The following is a 12,515-nucleotide window of genomic DNA, read 5'->3' on the forward strand; positions in this document are numbered from 1 at the left end:
GAAAGGACTTGGTGTTACCTCTTCTTGTTTCAACTGGCGATGATACATGAATATGACACCTTGCCATGTTATACAACCTAGGCAATTTAGTCTTGCTGCTGGCCTCTATTTGGTGTTATAAATCTTTCTGGAGACAGAGAAACACTATTCATTTGTGTTTAGGGTTTAACAGAGGTTTAAATGAAGATTTGGGTTCTTATTGCTGGAAGGAATTTTTAGAGGTCATTTAGTGTAAACTGTACTAAAGAAACCCAGGCCCAGAGAAGGGGAGTGAGTTGTCAGAGGTGATCCAGCGGGAGAACACAGGTATGAGAAGCCATAGCTTTAATTCGTTGTTCTTTCTACCTTTCTACAGTGAACCCAATGTTGAAGTCCCTTTTGTTAACATTCAACTTTGATTTTTGCCTGTCCTTTAAAATACTTATTTGAATACCAAGAGATTTTTAGTATACAAGGATGAAAGTACGTCTTTGAACTAGTGCTTGTTTGCTCTGTTTCCCTAGGATCAGGATGGTTTCAATCCCCGAATACTACGAAGGCAAGAACGTCCTCCTCACTGGAGCCACTGGCTTCCTGGGGAAGGTGCTTTTGGAAAAGCTGCTGAGGTCTTGTCCTAAGGTGAATTCAGTGTACGTTTTGGTCAGACAGAAAGCTGGACAGACGCCCCAAGAGCGAGTAGAAGAAATCATTAGTGGCAAGGTAAGTGTGGAAAATGATCATTTGGAGGAGAGAAAAAGTGTGTGTTTGGGTGTATAATTATTGTAATCATTAACATCTTGGTATATTTCCTCAGTATCCTGAAAAAAAATTAGTAAAAAAAATCTTAAAGGATGGCAATAAACTGGATATGACTTGTGATCAGTAGGAGAAAAAAAAGCTTTCCTCTATGATAGGCAAAATTCTATATTAAGTTCTAAATTGCCTTTAATATTTAGAATACTTGAGTCAGGTTATTTGTAATTAGCTATTTTAAATACTCTTCAGAATAATAGTAATTGAGGTAATTTCTAACTACCTGCTATGCTAAGACACTATACTTTGATAACACTTAAAAGTTTGTAAGCACTGATTGCTCTCCACAACTATATTAGGAGGTCACAAAGTTACGTATTCCCATTTGACAAATATGACCATAATGACAGAGGGGTCATAAAATATAAGAAATGTCGTACATTTTGACCCTTTAGAAAAATAGTGCTAAGAAAAAGTAGAAATGAGCTGGATTAAAATTATTTTACAATCATAAGCTTTTGGATTCTCTCAAAATGAATGAATTTGTCTGACATGAATTGATAGTAAGTTTAGTATAGTAGCTCTGTCATTTTTTAGTTTCTAGATAGGCATCTGGTACGTTTTAACCCTCTAGAGCAGCTATGACTGATGTTTGAAAAAAAAACCCAGAAACCTCTGAGTCACTGAGCAGTCAAAGAATTGCTGAAAAGTGTCAAAAGATACGATGATTAATTATAGATTAAGTCACTAGAGTTAATAAATAAATAATTTGTTAGACATGATTTGTTTTCCAGTCTGTTTGGATCTTTCAGTAGAAATCCGTAAAGTAGTTAATAGTGATTAACATTTATTGAGTACTTACCTTGTGCTGGGCACTGTGTGCAAAGCACCTTATATGTGTTTAATTATCACAACAACTCTTTAAGGTAGGTACGGGTATTCCCATTTCACAAGGTCATATCGTTAATGAATGTTAGAGCTAATGTCTCTGCAGTCTGTCAGTCCAACCCAGAGCTCATCCTCTGGTATGGGCAGATGTTGATAGATCTCATTTTACAAATATGGACAGTGAGTCTCAGAGGTTGTAATTTTATCTGAGGTTCTGTAGCTGATAGACCTTGGAGATAATACAGATGACTTGCTAACAAACCCCTGTTATCTTTCTACTTTGTAACATTACTTCCCCAATAGATAAGAAAGTAAAGAAAAGATGATGGAAGGCTTTGTGGTAAGTGGGTAAAGTAGTCTTTAGAGTTGGATAGCTTACTAGCTGTAAGATTTCTAGCTGATACATGCTGAGTAAAAGTAGCTTAATTTCCCAGAGCTAATGGCAGTTGGTGCCCAAGTTGACAAAAATTAAGAGAGAAGACGACAGAGAGCAGAAAAACGAGGGTGAAGGGTAGAGAATAAGAATAACATGTAACACAGCAAGAAGAGTCAGGTTATGGGTTAGGGCAGTAATGGGGAGCATATCTTCCAGGAGTGACAAGTACGATAGCAGAAGAACAATTATGAGAAAAAACGGGAAACATACACACTAAGACATGTATAGAAGTTTGGGGGTGTTAAAATATAACTTTTTAATTGTCTTAATATCACAGTATTATGATAAAATACAATAGCCAATATTCACTATGATGACATGATGAGTTAAGAAGACATTAAGCTATATGTAGAATATTTTCTTTACTGAGATATCGTGTTGTTTGAGAATGATTGCCTTTCAAATATAATTTTGGTTCAGAAAGATAAACTTCACTTCTGTGTGAAGCATCCATGTTTTCCTTGTTTGTATTTTGTTCCCCCTTATAAAGAGGTAATTTTATACACAGAGGGTTTTAGCAGTGAAGTGTAAATTAATATTAGTTTTTTCTTTTAAAAATAAATTATTTGAGGCTGGCCTGGTGGTGCAGTGGTTAAGTGCACACGTTCCGCTTTGGGGGCCCGGGGTTCGCCAGTTTGGATCCCGGGCGCAGACATGGCATCGTTTGGCAAGCCATGCTGTGGCAGGCGTCCCAAATATAAAGTAGAGGAAGATGGGCACGGATATTAGCTTAGGGCCAGTCTTCCTCAGCAAAAAGAGGATTGGCAGCAGATGTTAGCTCAGGGCTAATCTTCCTCAAAAAAAAAATTATTTGATACCATTAATAGGGAGTTAAAGAATAAAAAAAATTTATGTTTGTCTCCACTGTTTACTTTATTAATTTAGTTTGTCCTCGCTTGAAAACTTTAAATAATTCTTACTTCAACTAGAAAAACTTCTTTTCTCTGAATTACTTAAAAAAAAATCTTCTTTGAGAGCTGCTCAATGGCAGTATAATTCACGTAGCTAGTTATACCTTAGTGATGTTCTTCCCATTGCCCCAAACTCTCATGTGCTTGCGTTCCTCTCCTACCCTCCCTGCCACAAAGATATGTTGAGTCCTGCTGGTGCACTAGGGCCTGTTCAGGTGACTAAAGATGTAACAGAGAACAAAACAAAGTCCTAGCATTCGGAGAATTTACATTCTAGTCAGGGAGATAAGTTAACAAATCTATAAGGTGTTGAATAGTGATACTTGCTGTGAAGACAAGGAAAGCAGGTAAAGGGGATTGAAAGTGATGGAGGTGCTCCTTTAGATACGGTGGAAGACAGGTTCTCTCTCAGGTGACGTGTGGGGCAGAGACCTGAATGAAGTGAGGGAATCCTTGTGGGTACGTGGAGGAAGAGTGTTCAAGGCAGAGGAGGCAGCAGGCGCAGAGGCCCTGCCCTGGGTGCTGTTTGATGGGCTGAAAGATCCAGGGCAAGCTGTGGTTTTTGCCTTACTGGGAGCTGTATAAGGCATGTAACGTAGGTATTAAGTGCCGGGGTGTTCTCTACCAACATTCCTGCTTTCCCCAAGTAAGGTTTCTGCCTCCTGAAATACAATTAAAATGAGAAGAGTGTAAATAGTATTAACTTTAAACTCTTAGATTAAAGATTTACCACAGGAACTTTCCAGGTATTTATTTTTAAAAGTAAGATGTAAGTTAATATTTCAATATTTACCAACAGAAAAGGTAACTACATATTAACTGCACTTGAAGAACTTGCCATCTTAAAGTGTGGGAGGTACAGAGTTCATTTTCAGATTTTTCCCGAGAACTGAGGAGAGGGACTGAGCTGTGTTCCATATCATTTTAAAATGAAACTGTTTTGTAGACTAGTATAAGGACATTTTTAAAACACATGATATAATTTACACATTTTTTCCAAGTGACTTTTAATTATAACTCTTGAGAAAATTATTTGAAATGGTAGATTGACTGCAGTGTATTGCAGACTGATACCATTACCTTGTGGCTATACTTTTTCATGTCTGCCAAATAGGTTGGAAGATTCTGTTTATTTAAGGCAGTGATTCTCAAACTTTTGGTCTCTGGACCCCTTTGCTCTCTTAAAAATTATTGAAATTTAAGAGGTTTTGTTTTTGTGAGGTTTTGTTTTTGTGAAATTTTGTTTCAAATATCTTATTGATATTTATTGTGATAGAAATTAAAACTGAGAACCTTCTAAAGTAAAAGAATATACAAGCACACATTCCGTTAGCATCAGAGCAATGATGTCATCACACACATGACCTTTGAGAAACTCCTCTCTACACTTTTAAGAGAACGAAAATAAAAAAATGCAAATAATGTCTTAGTTTTAGTATGGTAATAGTTTTGACCTTGTGAACTACCTAAAATAGTCTGGGAGACTAGTAGGATCCTTAGACCACACTTTGAGAACTGCTGCTGTTTAAGAGTATGCAGTGTTACTTAGACAGACTTCCAGCACATTCTTATGGATGTACCTAATAAGGGAAATGTTCATGCTTTAAGGAAAGAGTTGACTTGCACAGACATCCAAAATTAATTTGAACCCGAGCTTAGCACTAAAGATTCAGAGAATGAAGTTGGAGTCAGAAACAAAAGTGATTAGAAAGCTATGAGCTCAATTTTAGTACACGTGAGGAATCTGACTCTGAAGGCATACCCCAAAAAGGAATTTCGATTATAGCATTTATTTTGGATTGAGAATAATGCTTATTTGAATATCTAAGTTCTTACAGCTCTGTTCAAAAAAACCTAAATAGTAGCAGATGCTTCTACAGAGCAACCAACTAGACTTTTCACTTCGAGTGAACTTCATGTACAGTCATGCGTCACTTATTGATGGGGATACATTCTGAGAAATGTGTCTTTAGGTGATGTCATTGTCGTGCAAACGTCACAGTGTACTTACGCAAACCTAGTTGGTGTAGCCTACCACACACCTAGGCTATATGGTACTGTCTTATGGGACCACCATCGTATATGCAGTCCATTGTTGACCAAAACATCGTTATGTGGCACATAAGTGTACCTTTGTGATAGTTCTTTGGATTGGAACTAATTGTCATATCACATTAGCTTGTCTTTGACATCATACAGCAGATACTCTTCAACATGTTGCTTTTATCTGTAACTGTGAGATGTGGGATTCCTTCTCAGAAATTTAGAAATTATCTCTATAGTTCTCAACTACTCAAATTAGTCTACATTCACCATTTTTTCTCTTTCTGATTCTCTCCTGAGTCCTTTTGGAATCTTTTGCTTCCCTGGAAACCTATGAGAAAGGGAGTCATTGAGGGGCTGTAAGGCCACAAGGCTTTTTTTAAGTAAAAATACCTGCATGTGTGTTTTGTCGCCATCTCTGCCCTTTGTTTACTCATCTTGGCATCTTATCGTGAACGATTTGTAATTGGTGTTCATTAATCTCCCTCCTAACAGTCTCTCTTCCCCTAGTGAGAGGCTGTTTATTCTTAGTCAGTTTTTATTGTTCAGAAAACATTTATTGTGCCTACTCAGTGCTGGGCACTCGACTTGATGTGGGGTGTTGAATTCAGAGATAAATAAGATAGAGTCCCAGCCTTACTGGAGACTACATTCTGGAGAGTTTTTAAGAGGGAGGAGGGAAAGAAGAGAGAGTGCAGAGGTATGCAGAGATTGGATAGGAGCAGTTGTTGAAGTTGATGTCTTGGTTGGAATTGAGGGCCTGAGTAAAATATAAAAGATTTGGGCATCCCCTCTGGGATCTGTAGGGCAGTGCTTCTAGAATTTTTCCTCTCCATTAAGTCTAATTTGTAAAGAAAATGAATATCTTCTATTTAAAGCCTGAAATTTCATTGAACTTCTGTGGGATAGCGTAAAGACATGGCCATTATTTTCAATATAAAATACTTTGTCCCCAAATATTTGTCTAAATAAGTATCGGACTCAAACACTCCATAAAATTTTGTCATTTTATTTTATGCCTTTAATTCCGTCCTAGCACATCCTGCCACTTAATCCTAGGGCCGCTCATTCCCCGTTACGTATAGCATTGCTGGTGAATGAGTAAAATGAGTCCTTTTTGTGTCAAGTAGCAGGGAATGTACACTTGAAGTTGGTAAGAAACTTAGAGGTAAAGCCTATTATGGTTTTAAAACAGTAAAGAGCATAGGCACAGAGCATACACTATAGTGGAACATTGTCTTAGAGCAGTTTCTCAACCTCAGCAATGTTGACGTTTTGGGCTGGATAACTCCTTGTTATGGGAGCTGTCTTGTGCATTGCAGGGATCAGCAGCATTCCTGACCTCTACCCAGTAGGTGCCAGCAGCTCCTGCTCCTTACCGCCACCCCGCCTCCCCACCCCCAGTTGTGACAACTAAAGGTGTCTCCAGACATCACCAAGTGTTCCCAGGGGCTGAAATGCCCCTAGTTGAGAACCACTGGTTTATGGGAACGTCTCTGGGAAAAGAAATTCCTTTGGATGGTGAGGATTGAATTAAAATAGCTGACTACAAAATAAATGCTGGACAGGGAGTAAAGTATATTACAGAGGGCATTAGTGAACTTAATAAAGTAGGAACTAATTGGGGTACCGGTAGGTTAAATTCACTGGAAAAGATGGTACTGAATAAAGAGATGGTGGCTAGAGAGGGGAGGAGTATCAAGTTTGAGATGTAACTTGTGAAGCAGCACGGTCATGTCTTGGTAGTAGTGGTAGAGATATCTGATATGAGGGGGAATTAAAGGTCGTTGGCAATCTGACAGAACAAAAAAGTGTCAATTCAAGGTGTTACAAGTTCTTTTCTGGTCATTCTTCAGCTTCCTTTATCTCTGCTTGCCCCTTGAATATTGGTATTCTTCAGAGTTTTTCCCTAGGCCTTGATCTTTTCTTACTAGGTCCAGATAGGTGATTACTCAGCATCCTCTGTTTAATGTGAGATGAATGGTTGTATTTTAAATTAGATTTGGAAAAAGCTTCCTGTAGTCTGGACCTCAGACCTCAGCTGCTCATCAGTGCTGCTACTTGGATGATCTTCTACCACAGGCTACCTGTGTGTGGTTAGTAAAATCGCTGTCAGTAGTCTGGCTCTCCCCACAACTCCAGACCCACAGAGCCAGTTAACCTCTGCTAGACCTATCATCTGAGGTGTCACATAGGCACTTTACACTCGGCATTCACAGAACTGAACTCATATCTCCATAACTGTACTTCTTTCTCTTCCACTGGTTTCCACCTAATGAATTTATTCACTTAACAAATGTTTATTATGTCTGTATCTTGCCAGGCATTCTGCTATCTAGGGCTTGTATGCTGAGCAAAACAAATGTGATTCGTGTCCTCATGAAGTGTACCTTCCTTATCCCTCATATCGTCATTGGCCAAGTCTTACTGAATTTTTTTTTTTTTTGAGGAAGATTAGCCCTGAGCTAACATCTGCTGCCAATCCTCCTCTTTTTGCTGAGGAATACTGGTCCTGAGCTAATCTCCGTGCCCATCTTCCTCTACTTTGTATGTGGGACGCCTGCCGTAGCATGGCTTGCCGAGTAGTGCCATGTCCACACCCGGGATCCGAACCCATGAACCCCGGGCTGCCGAAGCGGAACATGCGCACTTAACCGCTGCGCCACTGGGCCAAACCCTTACTGAATTATTTTTAATTCCCAAACAAATTAATGTTCTCTCACTTCAGGTGGTTATACATGCTACTTTCTCTGCCTAGAACACTATTCTACTTTATAATCTCAGGTCCTTTCCAAGCTTGGGTTAGTTGTTTTCTCCTGTATAGTCCCAAAGCACTGTAATATTACCCCTATTTGATTAGTTATAACTCTGTTTTAATTGTTAGTTTACTTGTCTAGTTTGTCCTGGTACAATCTAAATAGCGTGAGGCAAAGGTCGTTTCCGTGTTTTCTCAGTGTCTAGAAGGTCTCTGACTCATCTGAAATGCTTAGAAAATATTTTATGAATTAATGTAAGAACACGTTAGTATTGAAGTCACTAGCTAAGAGTGGTGGAGGGAAAGACTGTTACCTACTAGAAGTCATTTAGGAAAGTAAAAGTGAGTATACAACACGTATGGACTTTCTTCCCAGATCGAGAATCCTTGCTTAAACTGCAAATATGGCCTTTAGATGAAGTGGAGAGTCAAACTGTAATAGAGCAGTAAGCTAGAGGTAGCATCAATGTTTGTCTGTAAAATCTAGAATAAAAAATTTGACTTGCAATTGAATATACCTCTACACTATAATCACCTTGGGATCTGATTCTCTAGTTAAATTTATTCCTTTGAGTATACTTAAGAAGTATTCAATTTTCAGTTTAGAATCCTGTGTATGCACATGTGATATTTCTCAAGTTCGTTCAGATTTTAATCTGCATATTTGCTTACCAACTTTTTTTCCTTTAACATGTTTACTTTTTTTTCCCTTTTAAAAAATTTGTTCTAAGATTTTAGGTAGAATAGGAATCATGATATTTAACTCTAATCTACTGAAAGGGAATACAACCAAAATAAAAGGAAGTGATAAATTAAGGTCTGGATTTTAGAAACCTGAATGATCATGGTGGACATTGTCCCGATGTCGGTACTGCTTCAGGCCTATCCCACTGGGTAATATAATCTAATCAACAAAAGCATGAACAGTTCAAATTTAACTCTGCAAACTACCGTCTCTGTGTCCTCAGCAAGTTGTTTACCGTTTCTGTGTCTCAGATTGCTTGTCTCTAAACTGGGGATACTAAAGTGGGCTTCATAGAGTGTTTTCTATGCAGAATGATAGCAATTAAGAAGAGCAACCTTAGGATTTGCATAGTTGAAGTTTTTAAAATAGTGATTCTTGGTGGGGAAAAGGGGATGACAATGGGTTTTAGAAAGTTGAAAAATACTGCCCTAAAAGTTTTTCCCCTTTGATAGCTCTTTGACAGATTGAGAGATGAAAATCCAGATTTTAGGGAGAAAATTATAGCAATCAACAGTGAACTCACCCAACCTAAACTGGCACTTAGTGAAGAAGATAAAGACATCATCATAGATTCTACCAATATTATATTCCACTGTGCAGCTACAGTAAGGTTTAATGAAAACTTAAGGTAAGTAAAGCTATTTATGTATTTGAACTTCAGCATAGTTAAAAAATCTAATTTGAATTCTACTTTATAGTCGAGTTGTTTTGAAAGTGATTTGAAGCTGTTTGCCCTATGTGAATTGCAGCTTTCAGTGTCCTACAAAATGCTAAAAGAATTTCCTTCTTTGTATCAGTTTAGAAACACTGGATAGCTAGCGTGTTTATTGGACGGAGTTGCCGCGAATTGAAATAGTGAAAGGGAGAAGGCAAGAACTGGAAAGTGTGGAGAAGAAGAAAGAGAAGTTGACCTTGGCTAGAGTGTTATCTTACAACTGATAGTGTTTGCTTCCTCTTCCCTCCCTTCTTTCAGAGGCCTGGATCCCAGCAGCTTTATTTTTCTCCTCCATACATATCCATCTGAAAATTTTAACAAATTAGGCTCAGGTTTTGTAGACTAAGATAAAATGGCTTATAAATTTAAGTCATACCTTGTTTTTGTTTTAAAACTTTGGTAGCAGTGTTGGGGCAGGGTACAGTAGGCGTAAGTTTAATTTAAAAAGCATTTGGAATTCCTTCAAGGTGCCTGTTTCAGGAAGAAAATTATGTTCTTAATGTTCACTGTTTTTTTAAAAATCTAACAAACATGTATTTCAAGTAATTGTGCTTTATTCAGAACACTCTTTTTGATAGTATGTCCAAAATTACAGTTTTATAATGTTAATCTAATTGTATGGTTTTATGCCGGTTACAATGGTGCAAGCTTCTTTCAGTTTCACAATTACTCGAAGGCCTTTTTCTTAAAATGTTTTTAAATTAAAATCTGATTATAAAAGGCTTTTAGATTATCTCCCATATTGTCTTTAATATAGAAGTATAAACCTTAATTGACATAGTACAATATGACAGTTCAGTGCCAATGCCTCATAATGTGTTTTGCTGTATCCCAGGGGAGGGTGCTGTAATAGTTCCTTACATTTCTGTAGTAGTGCTTTATAGTTTTCAGGGCGTTTTCTCATTCATTATTTTATACCGTGGTAATGTTACCCATTATAATCTTATCGGCAAATCCATTTTATGCTTGAGTGCTGAGGCAGCACTGTGTACTGGAAAGGGCATGAACTTTGGAATTATGTACCTTAATTCTGATCTTGACTTTATTGTTTATTATCTGGTGGTGATAATTTATTTACTTTTTAGTTCTTTCCGTGCAGCCATTATGTGTTCATGATTCAAAAGTGATAAAAGAATCTTATTAGACCTATAGTATTATCTCATTTTCATAAAATATGTATATGCATATATCTGTACTTAGGTACGTGTCTTTCATTATGTGCTAGTTATTATCTTTGGGTAGTGTGATTACAGGTAGGTTTTTTGTATGAAATAGTCTAACAGATTTTTTCCCCCCATAGTTCTGGCTTTCATTATTTTTTTTCATAACTAAAGGAAAGAGTTCACACAGCCCTATGAAACTGTTTTCAAAAAAAAAAGTATGCACATACTGGATAATTGTGGTATAGTCCTCATTGGCTTAAAGGGGAAATTAGGTGCTTTTAAAGGCGAAATTGATTTGCAAATAAGCAACATTCCTTAGGGTGAGACTCATCAAAGTTACCTTTATGAGGAAGACCAAAGGAGGATACTTTTCTCTCTTTCTGTTCCCCGCAGGGTAAGCAAGGCCGCTATTAATGAAAGGGAAATCTCTTCTTTATTACCCTTTCTTCTTTTACTGGAGATACCATTGTGGAAGGGCAGAGAAGTGAACAAGAAAATTTATTGCTTGTTTCTTCCTTGTCAAGGCTTGTATGTTTAATGACCTAACCCTAGTCATTACATTGAAATTATTGTTTTCTGTGAAGCAATTTTAATGGATATTGATGTCTCAGTGGTATATTGCAACATTAGATTTGGACCAGACATTCTAAAATACTATAGGTTGACGTATAATAACTACTTACAAAACAATTACTCTTTATAACCATTTTTTAAATTAACCCACAAATAAAAAATGACACAAAACCTTTACTGCCAGGGCAAAAAAGTCCAGATTTTACTCCCAACATGATATCCAATATTTTGGGAGAAACCAAGATAAACTGCACACAGATCCTATTTGCAAAGTCCATATAGTCAAATAGAGGAGATAGGTTATGCTTAAATAAGCTTAATATAGGATAGAAAATAAGGAGTTACTGAAGAGCACACGTCAAGTTGAGTTGAGATGTATAGAGGTCATTTTTTTTCACATATGGTGGTTTGTAAGCCTTCAGGTAGGAAAAAAAATGGATATTTAGATTAGGAATTGTAAAGAAATACTGAGGATAATAAAGGGAGTTACTTAAATAGTTGATCCTGGGGTGTGGTATACCCTACGTAGTAAGGAAAGTGAAGATAGGACAGGGCCAGTGGAATTGAGAGTAAAGAAGTATCAAGAAACTAGAGACCATGGTGAGGACAGAAAACAGGCTAAAGGGGAGAAGTGGAAGGACAGAGAGATGGTGTGGTCTAGGGAAAATTCTTAGTGTGAGATTTCAGAGATGGAGCAATTTGGGGGGTTAAGTCTCAGGATATGAATATGAGAGTAGGTGTTCAGAAAGGAGTGGAAGTAAAGATTTATGATTAGAAAAGATCAAGAAACTGTTGAGTCTAAGAACATTGATTCTCAAACTTTAGAATGTATATGAACCATTCCTGGAAAATGTGTTAAAAATGCAGAATTTTGGACCTGTACTTGCCAAATTGAGATCTTCTAGTTTTGGGATACCCAGGAATCCTCATGTTTAGCAAGAGCCTTGGGTGTGATTTAAATTATGGAAATTTGAGTCTCCTATCCTAAGATTGATTAATTGGTCCCTAGACATCTGTGTCTATGTTGTCATTAAATTTAAAAAAAAATCAGGTGCTGGCCCTGTGGCTAAGTGGTTAAGTTCGCATGCGCCCCTTCAGCGGCCCAGGGTTTCACCAGTTCGGATCCTGGGCAAAGACATGGCACCACTCATCAAGCCATGCTGAGGCGGTGTCCCAAACAACCAGAAGGACCTACAACTACAATATACAACTATGTACTGGGGGGTGGGGCTTTGGGGAGAAGAAGAAGAAGAAAAAATCAACAGCAGTAGTGAGAAGATCTTATCCAGGTAATATTTTCTCAGAGGTGGGGAAGGGGAAAGAGAAATCAGAATGGCCTGGGCAATTTATTTCAAATATAGTTTCCCAGGCCTCCATTCAGATATTAGAAAGTGTCTGAGGATGAGGTCAAGCAATCTACATTTTCAGTAAGCCCCCAGCTGTCTGTCATGCCAAGTGTGATATCTCTAGTTTAAGGTCTTAGAAATATTGTCAACATAGATTTTGAACAATCCAGGATGTCTGCAGAAGACAAGCGAACAAGAAAATTTATTG

The 12,515-nt window shown here is 37.6% G+C and overlaps 1 protein-coding gene across 6 annotated transcripts in view; it reads left to right on the forward strand.

Annotated features, from left to right (window-relative positions):
• FAR1 (fatty acyl-CoA reductase 1) overlaps positions 1-12,515 on the forward strand; it is a 76,682-nt gene that overhangs the window by 35,213 nt on the left and 28,954 nt on the right. For all 6 annotated transcript variants that reach the window (XR_011441137.1, XR_011441138.1, XM_023646076.2 and 3 more), the window contains 2 exons: positions 504-699; positions 8,963-9,138. Coding sequence is in view for 4 of the 6 variants with exons in the window: in XM_023646076.2 (XP_023501844.1) it covers positions 511-699; positions 8,963-9,138 (365 nt within the window). In the remaining 2 variants the exon portion in view is untranslated. The remainder of the gene's footprint in view (positions 1-503; positions 700-8,962; positions 9,139-12,515) is intronic.

The sequence above is a fragment of the Equus caballus genome, chromosome 7, assembly GCF_041296265.1.
Source record: "Equus caballus isolate H_3958 breed thoroughbred chromosome 7, TB-T2T, whole genome shotgun sequence".
Classification (NCBI taxonomy): domain Eukaryota; kingdom Metazoa; phylum Chordata; class Mammalia; order Perissodactyla; family Equidae; genus Equus; species Equus caballus.